Genomic DNA, 16,760 nt, shown 5'->3' with positions numbered 1-16,760 from the left:
AATCACATCGGTCATGCTCTCACAAACAAGTCTTTAGTCAGATCTGTAATTGAATAATGAAAGCCTGTTGCAGCTGTTTGTGGAAGATATTTAACAGCAGATGTCAATTCAGAGACATCCCTGCCTGTTCCGGACGATGCGCAGATATCAAGGGATGTGCATGTCTTGTCACATCTCCAATATCTTCTGAAGCCCAGAGACAATATCCAGATTAGGAGTTCAATATGTCCTGACAATCAACAGTGGCCATAACGTCTGGTTTAAAACAGTGACAGGCCACATGACATGCCGTATGACAGCAGAAACAACAACGTTTCACACTGGCTATCTAGTATGGAGTGTGGACAGGAACAACCACGTACACTAGGTGAAGTGTCCAAAGATAACTTTAAATATGCATACTTCGGTTATGTTTATCAAGAGGAATGTGTTTGACGGCATCAGATCAAAGGAATAGGAGGAAGTTAATCTACTTTCAATTCGCAATTGTCTTTTTCCTGCTTGCCGTACTTGCAAACGTGCAAATGTGCTCTTTGGGAGAAAGTGAAAAGCTCTGACGCGTTAAAACACCGGCCCACTTAAAATAGAATAAGTACATCCCAGCATTAGTTTTTTCCTAAACACCTTTCAGGATGTTGAGTTTTCGCCAAAGTGGTTGAAGTTATGGGATAAATTAGAGAAATTTAAATCCGCTCTTGAGTCATTAGGACAGTCTGCAGATGTGATTTGAGGTTTTAATACCAAATTACATGCTTTCAAAAATGTAGAAAGTGGTGGGAAGCAGCCAAAGCTGTAATGATCAAGTGACTTTTCAAGAACCAGTCAAAAATATATAGACTGTTCAATTTTGCAGTAATCCCCACACAATTAAAAGGTCTCACTCACTTGGTTCTCTAATATTTTAACAACCACTTTTTAAATGTTATTTTTACTCATTACTCTCTCTTCCTACGTCCCTCCCTCCCTCCCGTTCCCTCTCCCCTTAGGCCATTGACTTGATCAGCACTGACGGCGCAGACATACCAGACATTGCAGTCTGTACAGAAACAGCTTGCCAAAAGCATGGAGCAATTGATGGACAACTACAGATGATAAAATGTTGCCTCAAAGCAAGAATGACTCCATCCAGAAATATGTATAAATATATATGTATGTATATAAATATATATATATATATATATATATATATATATATATAACATGACAAATTGAGTTTGGTGTCAAGCCAATCTCACAGGCTGATTAATTAACCAGGGTGCGTCTGACCAACTGTTTGAAAAGTTATCTATCGATCAAACTAGATTCATCTTAAATTATTTTTACTGAAACGGATAATAACTTCAAAAATAAAATTATAATGTATTGATAACACACCGAATGACTCTAGCAAGCTTGCAGGGATTGGTAGAGAGTTAGTGTCCTTCTCAAGGACACTCCAGAAAGGTGGCTGCTGATTAAAGCCACCCATACCCTCCAAAAACAAACCGCTCATATGCATTCCTGTGCATGGAACAAATGTTTGATTGGTTTAAGAGTAAAGAGAAAAACCAGAATTATTTAAAATAAAATATATTTTTAATATTACTAATATTTTCCAAGGTTGAAAACAAATATAAGTTTGTCTTTTTTAATTCCCTGTGTGTTTTGGTGTGGCGACTACAATAAAGGTGCTACAGCACTGACCAAGCTGATAAGAAGCTGTCTGTCCCCATTACAATACCCTAGTCCTTGGAAGGAAAGGATGCGAGGATGCAGATTGGGTGGCCAGGAGGGTGATTCCACCCTGCCATATTGTGTGAGTCCTTGGGAGAAGCATGCATAGACAGATGCAGTTTGTTTCTGTCAGGCTGGATATGATCTACGACGCTGGGCCTCCAGCCAGCAGATGGTGGGAGAAATTAAATATGTGACACATACCGACACAATGGAGCTCAGAAATACAGTAGGGGGGGTACACCTGTAGTTCGGTGTGTGTGTGTGTGTGTGAGAGAGAAAGGGTGCGTCTCCCTCAATGTTTTTGTGTGCGTGCAAGTTAGTGCTTCTGTATTCCTACAGCATGTTGTGACAAATAACAGCCCTACCCCCCCTAAGACGGAAGACAAACCTGTTCTACTTAAAGTCAATGCAAACTTTCACACCCCGCATCGTTTCCATAAACGAGCTACAGTGTGTAATGGTAAACATGAACTGACCACTTTCTTTCTTCGACAACATGGGGGAACAGCAATGTAAAAACCCTCCAGCATTTAAAAAGAGAATCGAGAGAGAGTGAAAAAAGTAATGTGGGGGAATAACAGTTATACAACAGACCTTATTTTGGTCATTGTGGATGATTTGAATAACGCGAAGGAGAGGATTAAGTTGTCAGAGGAGCAGGGCCGGGTATTAAATCATTCCGATATAGCTTCTGTGTATTTATCTTGCCTGGGAAGGGGCGCAATGTGATTTCTATGCTGTTTATCCAGTCAGGTTTGTTGTCCGCACTTGCCTGGCTCCTGAGATATTTATTACGGGCATTGTGTCGCAGTCATGTTTTGCCTCTGCACCAGGGACTATAATGCACTCCGAGCAAATAAAGGCCTTTTCTAACCTGGTGATGCCGTAATTTGTTTACTGCCACCAAACACAAGGCCACTAAATACAGTAAAGACAGTAAACACACTGTTCTCAATTCCATTTTTGAAATCTTTTGAACTGTGTGAAGAAACTGCTGCGTTTTTAACACTGCTGTATATTTATGGCCCCTTTTTCAATCTTAAAACCAGAGAGGCATACGATGGACTCATAGGGCAGAACTCTATTAATATTACAAGGAGCTGTATCACTCCAGAGTTTAATGTTTGACATGTTTTCACAAAGCAAGGGGCTATTTTCTTTCCACTGGAGAAGCTTTGAATCCTTGCCTATTTCTCATTTGACCTTTGCAAAAAAAGAATTGTGCACATTTCCTCGACGTTACATGTTCATAAACGACTTGCCAGGGAAGTTTTTAAAAATAAATAAAAGGTGTGCAGCTGGTCTGAAGAAGAACCTTTCTAATGCACGCTCTGACGGTGGGAGATTCCCGTAATGATGGGGCTTTTGATCTGGTACCATTAGATAACATTCCTTTTTTTCTACAGACAGGTCCGCTGTCTCCCAAAGGACAAGAAAATGTTCTGCGGCACAGCAGAAAAGTCACAGAATAAACCTGCGTTTCTATTCGTACTCAAGGAATACTCTGCAGATATCAGCTTGACATTTTCATGTTGCTTTTAACTTTTTGTTTTGGAGAAATCTTAGCTGAAACTATTAAAAGTTACAGTGGGTAAGCAGATAGGGGTTCATATGTTCACTTTCCTGGGCTTTAATAGGACATTTGATTAATACAAACGATTACAACCTTCTTTGGCTGCAGTTAAGATGTCAGCTTGTTTTGGAAATACAGAATTAATGCCGAGCAAACTGTGTTGTGAGCCATTTCGTTCTCACGCCATAAACGGAAATAAGAGCGGCGTTATTGTTTGTACAGTGTTACGTCTCTGCGATACGCCACCTCTGATTGGATGTGTGTGTTGAATCAGCTTCCCAAGTATCTTGCTGATTTGTTTTCACATGGGAATATGCATTATGATTTATAAGTTACAAGGTCGCTGTAGGCCTTTCTCAGGAATTGTCAATGTTACAATGTCCTGGTTGCTGAGAGAAGCCTAATAAAACCAAGTACGTTTAAGGATTGTGCTCAAGGCAGTTTCATCAGAATTTGGCTCTGTGTTTTTTTTTGGAGAAAACCCGTCAGCTTCCAGTTGTGAAAACAGTCACTCTCTTCATTGCACCACAGAGCCTCATCAGTTTTATCATCACCATTAGTGTCATGACATGGTTTCGACACCACCATAGTCATTTCTTGGTCTGAGTCATTGCATTTTACATTTTACATGCTCATCAAATGTTAACAGCAATGAAAATATGAAATATTGCCTCGACATGGAGAAGTGGCAGCACACTGCATTTAAGACTGGTGTTGTGAGCTGAGATGTCTTTTCTGGCCGGCAGTAGTTTATTTCATACATCACCGAGACAAGCACCATTTACCTGAACATTTACTGAGGCAGTTCAATTCAAGAGAGGCGCTCAAGGTCAAAACATCGGCATCGTTACCCAAGTAATGAGTCATTGTTCCCTCTGGTCATCTCTTTATACTACTCTACAACGTCAAAGCCACACCGTCCACTATATATAACAGAGAGAGAGAGAGAGAGAGAGAGAGAGAGGGAGAGAGAGAGAGAGAGAGAGAGAGAGAGACAGAGAGAGAGAGAGAGAGAGAGACAGAGACAGAGAGACAGAGACAGAGAGACTCAGACACAGAACAGAGAAAGAAGTAAATACAAAGTTATAGAGGCAGGGAGGCTGAAACAGAAATGACCGAAGAGAGGGAAAGGGGAATGAAAGACCGACCGCAACAATATTCCTCAATTACACCGCCCCCTCTTTTACTCAGCATCGTCTGCCTCGTTATCTATCCATACAGGTCATACAGGTCCATACAGATCTGCACACAGCTGACTGACTCTCTCTCTCTCCTACATACACACACACACACACACACACACACACACACACACACACACACACACACACACACACGCACACATGACATGACAGTGTGACAACAATAAAGAAACACAACTCTGTTTTTACCATACCACTGTATGTGTGTGTGTGTGTGTGTGTGTGTGTGTGTGTGTGTGTGTGTGTGTGTGTGTGTGTGTGTGTGTGTGTGTGTCTCTCTCTCACACACACAATGGGAGATGGCTGAGCTGACTTTGGGCCCGTATGTAAGTCTCAGTGGTGTGGCCCCTCGGGCAGGGGCGTGAGAACGGCCACGAACAAAGAGCAGGGCTGTTACAGCGTGACAGAATTACAGAGTGACTCGAGACTCATGACTGCAATAGTGCTAAAGCCCGACTCGGCTCTGGTGTGAAAACATGCTGTTGCAACTCCCCACAGGTGAGAGGCACGCTAAGTTACACAGTCATAACCCCAACTCTGATCTTTTGACAGGGACCATTGATCAACTCACACATAACATGCTCTGTGGACAGAACTCAGAGAACAGGGTTTGACACGCATATTCACTTCTACACGAACTGAATCTTTTTTAAATATAAAGTCAGGTCACATTCATCTGAGTCATTATGTGACAGCCTTTCACCCCACTGACTCAGAAAGTGAAGTTAACTTCAAATATTAAGTTTGAAAGATGATTACATAAACCACTCTTTTGACACAACACTGTTTCTATAAGAAATCCTTTGAAGGGAATTGTTTTAGTCCGCCGGTGTTACATACAGTAAGGCGCTGACACAATAATAACTCGGACCCATTGAATTAGGCTGAACATCATACGCAATTGATCCGGACACTATAATGCACTTCTGAACCTTCTACATTCTACCTTCGGGCATGTGTGAAGCTGCACCGATACGACTGTCATAATCCATATTTTGTAGGATTGGCATAACAAAATAAAGAGCCAGTATATGGACTAATCATAATTAATGCTCGACCTTCCTTTGCTCTGCTAAAACCTATAATCCAGATCGACTTAGTGGTATAATGACTTCCCCATTCTCACTGCCTCTCTGGATGGGGGTGCTCAATGTATTATGACAACTTCATGTAGATGCAAAGTCACATGTACTTTAAATCATGCGGGGAGTGAGAGGCTTTTCTTTTGGAATGCAAAAATAGGAAGTTTATGCTTATGAAGTCATTTTTTCCACCTTTATTCAGAGAAGGTTGACTAAGACGTGACATGTTTTTAAGCAATTCTCAACGTAAGCTTTCACTGGAGAGCCACAGTCCTCTATTGTTGGTCACTGAGCAGCTTCACTGGTTCTGTGCCTTGCTCAAGGGCACAACGATGAATGTAAGTTTACAAAACCTCAGCGGGTTTCGTCGTCACTTTTTCCAGATTGTTATCATTGGAATCGAAACGGCAACATTGTGACGTGACACTGACTTCTCGAAGCTTCAGGCTACCACCGCCCCATTAGGAAAGAAGATCATTAGTCTCCGTCTGCTTGGTGCTGCCCCAGTGTTTTCTTGTGTAGCGCTGCTGATATGAACTTGATGTATCGCTAGGCTACAAACAATAGTCTAAAAATAGAGCTGAGCTGACAACATTGCTCCATGGGCGTGTGTTTGTTTGTGTAAGTGAATATGCATGAATGTGTGTGTGGCTGTACGTTTGTGTGCATGTGCGCACGTATGAACAGCCCTTAAGTTGTCCAGCATATCCTCCGGGTTCTGCACAAGCAAAGAAGTTATTTTGATTCAATACGATGTGTGGTTTTCTTCTCTACTAGCCTCTGTGATTGCATTAATACGTGTTCCTCTAATAACAAAAACAAAAACAAACTACAAAGATGAATAAGTCAACTAGTCAATGTCTAACAATTCCAATTATTTACATTTCCAGTTACATCGGTATGAAGGTGTTTTGAACACTAACAGGTGGAAAGACCTTAAAACAATATCACAGCCTTTATAGCATATCAGCTCAAACTGTTGTTATTAGGTGTTTTTGGTAGAGATTGCTAACTTCCAGCAGAAACAAAACAACTTGGCAACATCCTACTGAAGTACCAGTTTGGAAATAAATATATGTCTCTCTTTGCCTTTGCTAAATGTTCAACGAAGATTTCAACAGCCATTTGTTTACTTTGGCTGTCTGCCATTGCACTCTGAACAGGTAGCATAGAACTGGCTTGCTTGAGCTTGTAGGCTGAGAGTAGCTGTCAACAATGAGCTTACGGCGTCTCACTACTGCGTAGAGGTGCAGACTCAGGTGTTGAGTTTTCGGTGGAATCATAAACACTAGCATTGGTAACACTGTCACGGTTAAAGGACTGTATGCGGTGAATGTGCACTAGTAAAGGCCTGTAGATAAAAGCATTCATCATATGGCATGTGTTTGGTACTTGACTCTGGGGTTAGCAGCTCCAACACTGAGCACAGGATCACATAGAGAGAAGACGACTTCATGCAAAGCACGTCTGCTGGTGAGAACAGTTGCTCACTATTGAGTAAGACCTTTTGTCCGTCTTTCTTAATTCCACTAATTGAGGGAATCCAAACTCCTGTCGTCGTCCCCCCCATCCCCCCTACTCCCGTGAACACTAACACTGGGATTAATCTCATCTCATTCATGTGTGCTTCATGTCATGTTAGTGCTGTTTGTTTGTGCAGCATTCCTCACGATACAGCGCAAATGAGGGGTAGAAAGAAAAGCTCTCTTAGTGCAGGGGAAAACTCCCTTCGGGAAGATTATGCAAGCCCAGCCAATAATATCATCAAATCAGCAAGGACAGAGGAAAAGGGAAGGGTGGGTGTAAGAAAAACGGGATTCAAACAGAGGATAGAAAGGCTGTATTTGAATGAGAGGGGATCTTCTTTAATGCCTGTGTAATGGCCATGGACGGCCTTAATCCTCCTGCTCTGGAGCTTTTTTTCTTGAAGGTTTCTAATGAAGTCAACACCTGCTGTGACTAGCACCCACATGACAAACTGACGATCAATTAGGAAAGACATTTACACTAACAGCTCAATGATATGGACGGCTGAGCAGGCAAAGGTTCAGAGTGTTTGTCCACATAAAAAACATGCATTAACTCTATGGGCAAGAAGTGGAAAGACATCCATGGAGGTCAAACTCGACTGCAGGCATGGAGGGAAGCGCTATATTAGCTCTCTGGATAAGCAGGAAATCACTGACATGTTAACATTTATTTAAGTCATATGGTCATCAGTCATTATTCACTATAAGGCTTTTGATGAGGCTTTTTTTTTTTATTGATTGTGGGATTCATTTGCTGTTTTGGACAAGGCTGACTGACTCATTGAGGGATAAAGACACATTAAATAAAGTATTATAGCCAATAAAGGGTGAATATTTCATACGATATAACTGGATTCCAGGTCATAAATTTGCTGAATTGCTGAACTGTATTATATCCTATTTAAAAATGCATTCCTTGCATTTTTCTTTCACCTTGTGGAGTTTACATTAAGCTAGATCTGTCCTCCATGACATTGCCAATACCAGGAATCCTTAGCATTTGCAAATGTTTATGTATGAATTATTAAGGTAAACACTTATATTTGCTTTTTGAATAAATCGGAATAAAGGCTTCACCAGCAAAGGCAGCTGGAAAAATGAAGAGGGGTAAAAGAAAGGATTGAGAGTGAAAGTAAGATGGAGAAAGAAACCAAGCGAGAAAAAAAGACTTATCTTACCTTCAAGCACTGTAAGCTTGGCACTGGTGTTGATCTCGCCAGCACTGTTGGAAGCTGTGCACTCGTAAATGGCTTCGTCTCTATGTGTGCGCAGTGGCTGGATCCGCAATACGGAGCCCGAGCCATCATCAAACTCAATCACCTAGAAGAGCCAGAGCAAAGCAAAAGGGCAGGAATGTTATTTTTTAGGGACGAAGGGTATCACTTTATGGCAACATAGAAATAACATTCGTTTAGACAGCTTTCTTGGGGGGGGGGGGGGACCGCAGAACCCCAACAGGTATCATATCAAGAAATACCAACCAGGAGTAAAATTGGATAGTACCCCCCAACTACCATGACATTATGTTACAGAGGAGAGACTGGTCGGAGACAGTGTGAGTTCCTGCCTAGGGCCCTTCCTTGTGTTCACATGGGTTCAAAAGAGGGAGGGGAAATACACCAAGTAATACATCAAGGGGATATATGGCTAGTGATGGTGCAGCTGAGGAACAGACGGGGAAGGATGAGGGTGTGAAAAGACTGAAAGAGATGAAGAGGACTATATAAATCAAGATGGAAGGAGATTAAAGAGAAGGGAAACCTGTCTGGTCTTGCTTGGAGAAGAGAAGAGTTGGTGTGATGCTCAATAACAGGACTATTGACTGTGTGTGTGAATGCATATGTGTTAATGAGAGAGGGTTATAGAGGCATAGACGCTTGTAATGTTTGGTCACATGTGTTTTGTTTGTACCTGCTTGTATTCATGTTCGTACATGTGGGTGTGCATGTGTTTGTTCAAAGATCTGAAAGTCACGCATGAGTGCTCACCTCAAAGCGCTGGGAGCTGACTTTCTTGCCTTTCTTCATCCAGGTGATTCTAGGCTTGGGATCTCCGCTGGCCAGGCAGACAAACGACGCAACTCCTCCTGAGATGCCCGTCTGGTCTTCCGGGGATTTGACGAAACCTGGCATGCCTGAGGAAGCAAAAGGGGTAAAGGAAGAGGGAAGGTGATAAAAAAGAGGGAGGGAAACAAGTCAGGGACAGGGCGAGAGGGAAGGGAGAAACAGAGCAGAAGGGAGGGGGAGAAATGAAGGTGATGTTAGTGCCAACTGCCAGTCACATCCGCATTAGAAACTTGGTTATTTATAGGTATCACTTTCTCCACACAAAGGCAACAATGACAAAAACCCACACTGGCCTTGTTGCTGCGAACACCTGCAGCTCCGTCTCGGGAGAAACATCCAGCCTTTGTGTGCCTGCCTGTCGCTGTATCATGGTGAATTTCTCACCTCTGCTTTGACACACCATTTAAAACAACATTTGTCGCCCACAGGCAATGAAGTTGCAGTTGTATCTCATGAACATGGTGGATTGCAAACTCAATAGATAAAATAAGCAAGATGCTGGTAAATTAGACACTTTGGGAGTTCATCAGGTTATATAGCATTCAACACATTTTTGTTTTATGATTAAAAGTGGTTGGCGTGTTTTAAAATCCAAACAAGGCTTCTAATATGTTGATATTCTGTAACCTCTGTGTGACTTTATAGATAGTGTGTGTTCACAATAAAACACTCAATCATTCAAATTTATCAAATTCTATGTATACAGTATAGCCCAATATCAGAAATTCCACATTTGTCTCAGGGGTCTTTACAGACTGTACAGCATACAACACCCACCCATACGAGTTGTTATGTCCTTAAGGCATGCTTGAAGTGTAGTCGAATGGTTGTTTTCATCTGGCTTGATCGATAGATATAATAGGGTGTCATCTGCATAAACATGTAAGTTTATGAAGTGATTCTCTATGATATTGCCTAAAAGTACATATATAAGGTAAATAGAATAGGTCCAAGTACAGAACCTTGCAGGACTCCATTACTAACTTTAGCTTGCATGGAGGATTCATCGTTAACGTGTACAAACTGAGATCGCTCAGAGAAATAGGACTTAAACCAGCCTAATGCGGTTCCTTTCATGCCAATTAAATGTTCCAGTCTCTGCAGTAGAATGTCATGGTCAATGGTATCGAATGCAGCACTGAGGTCGAACAAGACATGAACAGAGAGAAGTCCTTTGTCTGATGACATTAGAAGGTCATTGGAAACTTTCACCAGTGACGTCTCTGTGCTATGATGAACTCTAAATCCAGATGGAAAAACCTCAAATACACTATTGTTATATAAAGAAATAATAATCACACTGTTATGTGACTGCTTTCTCAAGGATCTTAGAGAGAAAGAGAGAAGGTTAGATATTGGTTTATAGTTGTCTAAAACCTCTGGATCAAGAGTGGGCTTTTTAAGAAGAGGATTGTGGTACATAGCCAGATAATAGAGATCATATTTAATAACGAGGTGTTGATTAAGGGTAAAACACTGGGGACTACCTTGGAGGACACCTATTGATGTGATTCCTCCTGTTTGCCTTCAGAGTGTTTTTACTGAGAACCACACCCAACATCATTGTGCGTAGGACAATGGAGTGTGTGTTTCAGCTCCAGTCTGTCTAAATTGACATGACGCTACAATGAGCGCACCTTAGCTCCATGCTATAGCCGCCATGCTTTATGCTTTATTTTCAGCCTCAGACGTGCATAATACGAGTCTGGCTTCAACAATATGACACAATGGCCTTATTACCAGCTCCGTCAGTTCGTGTTTCATCTCCAGAGTCATTAAAGAGGCAGGTGGGGAACACCTAAACCGCAGTGGTGACGAGCAGCCTGAGCCCCGCAGAGACATGCACAAAGGGGTGAATCATTATTCTGTATACACAGAGGAGATGCCAACATTCCCTCTCTGAGCACTGGGGAAAATACAGCAGTGGCTACCACCATTTGTTTCTCTTTTATGGGTTCTAATATAACATTGGTGGGAGAAGGTGGATGGGGTTTCAATATCTAGTTAGCATAACATTGTACTTCTTTCTAATGTGGATATGGCCTTCAGTAAGCATATTCTCCAGGTATACCTGTTATATTGTTAACCTCTGCCCTCAGTTGGCTGGAGAGAGAGAGAGAGGTGATGCTGTCTGTCCTTGCTCGAGGACATTTCTGAAGAGGAGCTTTCTTCAAGCAATACGAAAGGTTACAATAAAAGAGATACTGGAAGGAAGCAGGCAGAGAAGTGTGTGGGCATACATATCACTTCGATGTGAGATGATTATACGCATTAAAATGGAACAGAGCAACTAGCAACTAGCAGAAATATGAAATGTTGAAATGTGTGTTAAATGTGGCTCCTGAAGAAAAGCTTATTGTCCATGCAGGAAAATCAGTGACATACTGAATATGTATGATATAACAGAAAATATATATTTTCTACAAATTGTAACTTGCACAAAATGTATTGAAAACTCTAGTGTCTGACAAGGTTGGGTGTCACAAGTGACTTAGTAGTAGAACAGCAATGCAGTTGCACTAGTAAACATTTATTTATCAGTCAAAAGAGATTAAAGCTGACGTGTTCCTTTGTTTAAAAAACAATCATGATAAGCCAACAATGACAAAAACACAATCAAACCCTCAACATTTTTCATAACACTGACAGGCTGAAGTGTGCTGTGGTGCAGTGTGAGTAGTGTGTGAGTAGGCAGTTATGCGTGCTTGGCGATACACAGTCCAACTCATAGATACATCCATCTGTGACCTGTGACCCCTTCAAAGTACCTAAACCCACATGACATTTAAAAGATATTTTTGTCTCTTCCCAGGGACAAGATTTAGACTGGAACAGCACGGCACTAAATCGTTTTCTATAGCGTCAGGGTGAGACTGTGACATATGCAGGCAGCCGCAGGAGTGTTGCGCTAATGATTCAAACCCGATAAGCTCTTTAGAGTGTATGCCTGAGCATGCGTCTGTCCGTGCTTCGGTGGTGAGTTGGAATCCTCAAGACCTGATTATCAACATTTGACTTCCAAGAGCTCCTGCTAATATCTGCCCACAGCAGTTCCATTTAAGTGTATGTGAGGGCTCTGGAGGATGAGGCAGGCATTAAACAGTTCTCGGCACATGTCTCAAATTAAAGGATTTAAGACCATGTATTTCCACAAACATTTAAGAGAGGAACCACTGGATCTTAGAAATCATAAGGATGTTGTGGAAGAAAAGGGCGAACTGGTCCTCGCTGAGCTTTTCCCGTATTAATCCTCTTAAAAAAGCTTCTGCTGAATTTTGATAGTTAACCTTTGACTCTAAGGCGAAACTATGGCCTTCGGAGCGGTCCATCGTTAATCCAGATCCGACCAAGTAGTCAATCACAAAATCTCAAAAAGGTCCGTGGTGACCCCAAACCCTGACTTACAGAAGGGCTTAATCGTAGTCCTAATACACTCCAGCGAAAGGGTAGAAACATTTATTTTTGGACTAAGACTGTGCAGAGTTCCTCCATCACTGAGCCATCACTGGCGGGTGAGGATATCAAACTGTTGGGTTTGTCAGTTCTTTTCTTAGAAAGACAAAATCCAGACTCAACCCTTTTTTCTCTGCCTGTGTCCCATTTTCCTTGCTGTCAGGCAGTTGTCACATGAAAACAATGGCAGGGCTGAGGTGGAAAACACATAAGCCTACCTATGCAAATCTCAGCCAGTGACTGCAAGCTTTGAGCCGCACTTTTTTAAAGCTTTGATATATCACATTCAAAACTCCTATCTTGACACTCAAGGCTTTAATGCATGCTCTCTCCTCACGAGCAATGTGTAAGAAGTGCTGCCACAACTGTCAGCACAGTGTTGGTTGCAAGGTGCCAGAATGTCAGGGTTGAGGTTATTGACTCATGAATACTTAATATTCACCACATTTAGTTTACTGGCACTAACAAGATTAAGGAGCTGCTCTAATTATTGACGCTATCATGTGAACACTTAAACTGGATTATAAAAAATCAAAGCAGATAAACATATCTGGATTACAAGTCAATCATTCAATTTTTGGTTATAATTATCAAATGAATGCGACAGAAAGATCAAAAAGTGATCCACATGCAAAACAGTGTTGCTGTACACAAACACTGCTGGTGGTAACAAAAACACAAAATAAATAACCACATTTCTTGTTAGTAGAACAAAAAGGCTTTCATGTTACAACTAATGAACGGAATAAGTAAATCAAGGCAATAAAAACAATACACACCAGTGAAAACACTTTATTCTCTTATTTTGTACGACTAATAAGGTGTTTCTTGTATGCTACCACACATTCTGACAGGTTATTAAGACAATGCAAAACCTTTTAACGCTTCTTGTTAGTACTAAGTCATTATATTAGGCAATTATGATGTGGTGTGTACACAAACCAGCTGTATAAATTAAAATCCCAAACATGCATGTGTGCCATGTTGAATTTGATGGCAGGCAAATCTGACAATTTGACAAATCTGCATAGATTCCTGGTTTAGATGGAACTGAGGAGAGGCTGCTGATGGATACAATTGAAAGTGGTTACTAAAATATTCATTCATATAGTTATTCATATTTCTGTTCTATTCAATGCAGCGTTATTGTATGGTATGTTTCCTAAGCAGCTTTATGATTTTCTCTTTTATCCTTGTCTAGGGCCTCAGAGCAAGGCTTGTGCTATATGCAGAGGCAGCAGGGAGGGTTGCGTAAATGGCACTTGTGTGGCTAACAATTAGCGTATTCCCAAGCCTGCCAGAGTGCCCAATGAAAGCTACTCTGTGGTGTAGAGTATCAGGGATCGATACACACGCGGCAGAGAGAAAACCATTAATTCTCATTAATAATGGATTAGCAAGTTATCATTTTCATGAGGCAACACTTAGTGGAAATTTGTCTGATGGCATCAGCACTGGTTGTTTTAATGGAACACTTCCATTAAGGCCTTTTCGGGCCATTAGCGGGCAACTTGTTTGCAATTAATTCCATATAAAGCTGCCTCCCTTGCAAGTTATTTACCCCGATAAAGTCAACTGTACTACAGGCTGTTTGTTTAAACCAACACAATGTTTGCTATCTGCACTTCTGTTTTACAGCTGAACACCAAAGAGTATTGTGTAATTTTCTAACCCAAATGACACATGTATAGCACGTGTTACAAATGACTGTATGTTAAGAGAGTGAGAGACACAATGAATGTTTTTAGCTCATGTAATTAGGCCTTAATATTTTAGCCTAAACCTTTTGTGACACAAGTGTCCAATGTCTAGTATTTTCACCTCCCCACAAGAACATCCTGGCTACAAACCTAACTAGGACTTATATGGTTGGAGTTTGTTTGAACATGTCTTTGCTGGAAGATCCGGTTGGTTGTGTTGCACTATCCACTCCCACTCATTGACAGATAGTTCACACTGCAATGCAACACAGAAACCAAATAATATTTTTCTTTCTGGACAATGATAGTGTCTATGCCGAAGATTGATGGAGCTTTTAAAGCTTTATCAAATCTTCAGTGAAATTGAAAGAGCCATGTCATTCATCATCTCTGAGATACCGTACTTAAGACAACATTTATAAACTTATAGAAGAGAAAAGCAAAAAGGAAAACATCAAACTTTCAATACCCTCGTGGACCATGAAGACGGGCTTTCTATCAGGCCTTCCAGCCTTCAGTGAATTATTCAAGAGAGCGGAGAAGAACAAGAACTCTAAGTGCAATTACCATTCACTCCTCTCTTCCCAGTGTGAGAAACAGTAATGTAATGGCTTTCATCTTCTCAAGCTGATTATGAACGAGCAAGGTATCTCTCAAGTCTGCTTTCTCTACTTGTCTGTCAGTCAATATATGACATTTGAAAAAAAAGAAACCACAATGTGCTTTGGTGACCAATGCCTGGAGTGGGCATTTAAAAACAACTGTTTCAAAAACATGCACGGATAAATGCTTCATTGTGTCATTTTTAAAGGCTAAATGTGGGTGTTTCGGTTATCACATGATTTGGAAACTGAGGTTTTATATTACCTGTGGTATTTATACTGGCGCCCAATATAAATTTAGTCAAACATGATTCACTACCTGTGGCTTTTTTCAACCCACCTGATTCCTTAAGGGAATGTTTTAACAGACAATAGATACAGTCAGACACTCATTTCTTTGTTATGCTTTCTTAAGATAAAGCTACTTTTGTTGCACTATTGCATAAGGAAAACATAGGCTGTTTTAATGAAAAAGAATGGCTATATAATGAGAGGAAGAAAGTTTGCTTCTCCATGCTAACACCCTGAATGTGTTGCTGGTTGGTCACTCACCAAATCAATATCTAAAAACCACTGAGGGAGATTCTGCCACACAATGTGGACAATGCAAATGTAAAAATGCAAAATCACTCCCTGTCTGCAATGAACAGGCACTTTATGAAGTATGTGTGGCCCTAACCTACAAGACAAGCTTGCTAACGTATCGACCAAACTGCACAGCTCATAAACATAATCCTGGGGCTACATCACCTCCGATGTTCATTTAGTTCACTTGATGAAATGTTCTCATTTGCCCTGTCGTGGAACTAAGCGTTTTTCCATTCTGAAACAGTGAAGGACGACATGCATTTGGAGGCATGTGTGGGTGGGGAACAACGTGTCAACCTGGGGACACTCGCATGCAAAACAAAATACAAAGAAGGAAAAGCACATTTTGAATGCAGCTTGAATATGTAATAATGTCTATAGCGTGACATCTTTGTGATGGGAATTCAAACTACTCTGTAAAGTTGCTGTGGGAGTACGAAAGGAGATTCTGGGCAAAATGATGGGGGACTTGGTTAATGTTGCTGAGTAAAGTCCAATGGGCACCTTGGCACAGACCCTGACATTAATAGACCAGTGTGGGGAAAAATGTTAAGTGTGTTAAGTGATCCCAGGAGGGGAGGGGGGAGGGGGCTGGGGGCATCCGCTGCTGAGATGGCTCCTAGCTTCTTCAGAGTTCCCATTTTGGGGTTAGCTCATCATCCATCACCACGTACCCTCTTGCGACCCCACTAACCTCATTAATTTGCCTCCCCTAGATTAGCCCTCCCTTGGAGACCACAATGAGACCCTACCATTGTTCTCATCTTCTCACCCACACGGCCCGGATGTCTTAAGTAATTCAACTCTCCACTCGCCAGAATTGAGAGAGAAATTAAATTATGTTACTGTAGGGACATGGAACAACAAAGAAAATTCTGGCTTCACGCCAACAGGCTCATTGTTGCTTTCCTTTTGATTTAGCATCTTTGAAACGCTACAGTGACCATTTACCCATGAAATAGTTCTCACTTGCTTTAAGCTGCGATATGTCCATAGGTTTTTTGGTTGACTTAGATGTCTTTAAATGCACATTGGAGGATGCTGCAACAGTAAACAATACATGAGTGCATGGCAATGTGCCTATACATTACGTGATCATGTCCTTAAAAGGCAGCTATCTTGAATGTCTACAATCTTATAACAGCCATCACTGTGAACACGGAATTTAAACGTCTTTCTCAAATCGCCCTTTTCTGGATGAACTGCCGGTTCTTGGCGTCCTGTGGCATTGCCGATTCCGGGACACAGC

The 16,760-nt window shown here is 41.3% G+C and overlaps 1 protein-coding gene across 8 annotated transcripts in view; it reads right to left on the bottom strand.

Annotated features, from left to right (window-relative positions):
• Positions 1-16,760, bottom strand: part of ptprfb (protein tyrosine phosphatase receptor type Fb) — a 153,710-nt gene that overhangs the window by 79,919 nt on the left and 57,031 nt on the right. For all 8 annotated transcript variants that reach the window (XM_029452965.1, XM_029452966.1, XM_029452970.1 and 5 more), the window contains exons 3-4: positions 9,091-9,236; positions 8,281-8,422 (exon numbers count right to left, since the gene is read on the bottom strand). In XM_029452965.1, the coding sequence (XP_029308825.1) occupies positions 8,281-8,422; positions 9,091-9,236 (288 nt within the window). The remainder of the gene's footprint in view (positions 1-8,280; positions 8,423-9,090; positions 9,237-16,760) is intronic.

The sequence above is a fragment of the Cottoperca gobio genome, chromosome 17 (assembly GCF_900634415.1).
Source record: "Cottoperca gobio chromosome 17, fCotGob3.1, whole genome shotgun sequence".
NCBI lineage: Eukaryota > Metazoa > Chordata > Actinopteri > Perciformes > Bovichtidae > Cottoperca > Cottoperca gobio.
This window is presented reverse-complemented; position numbering and strand designations above follow the sequence as displayed.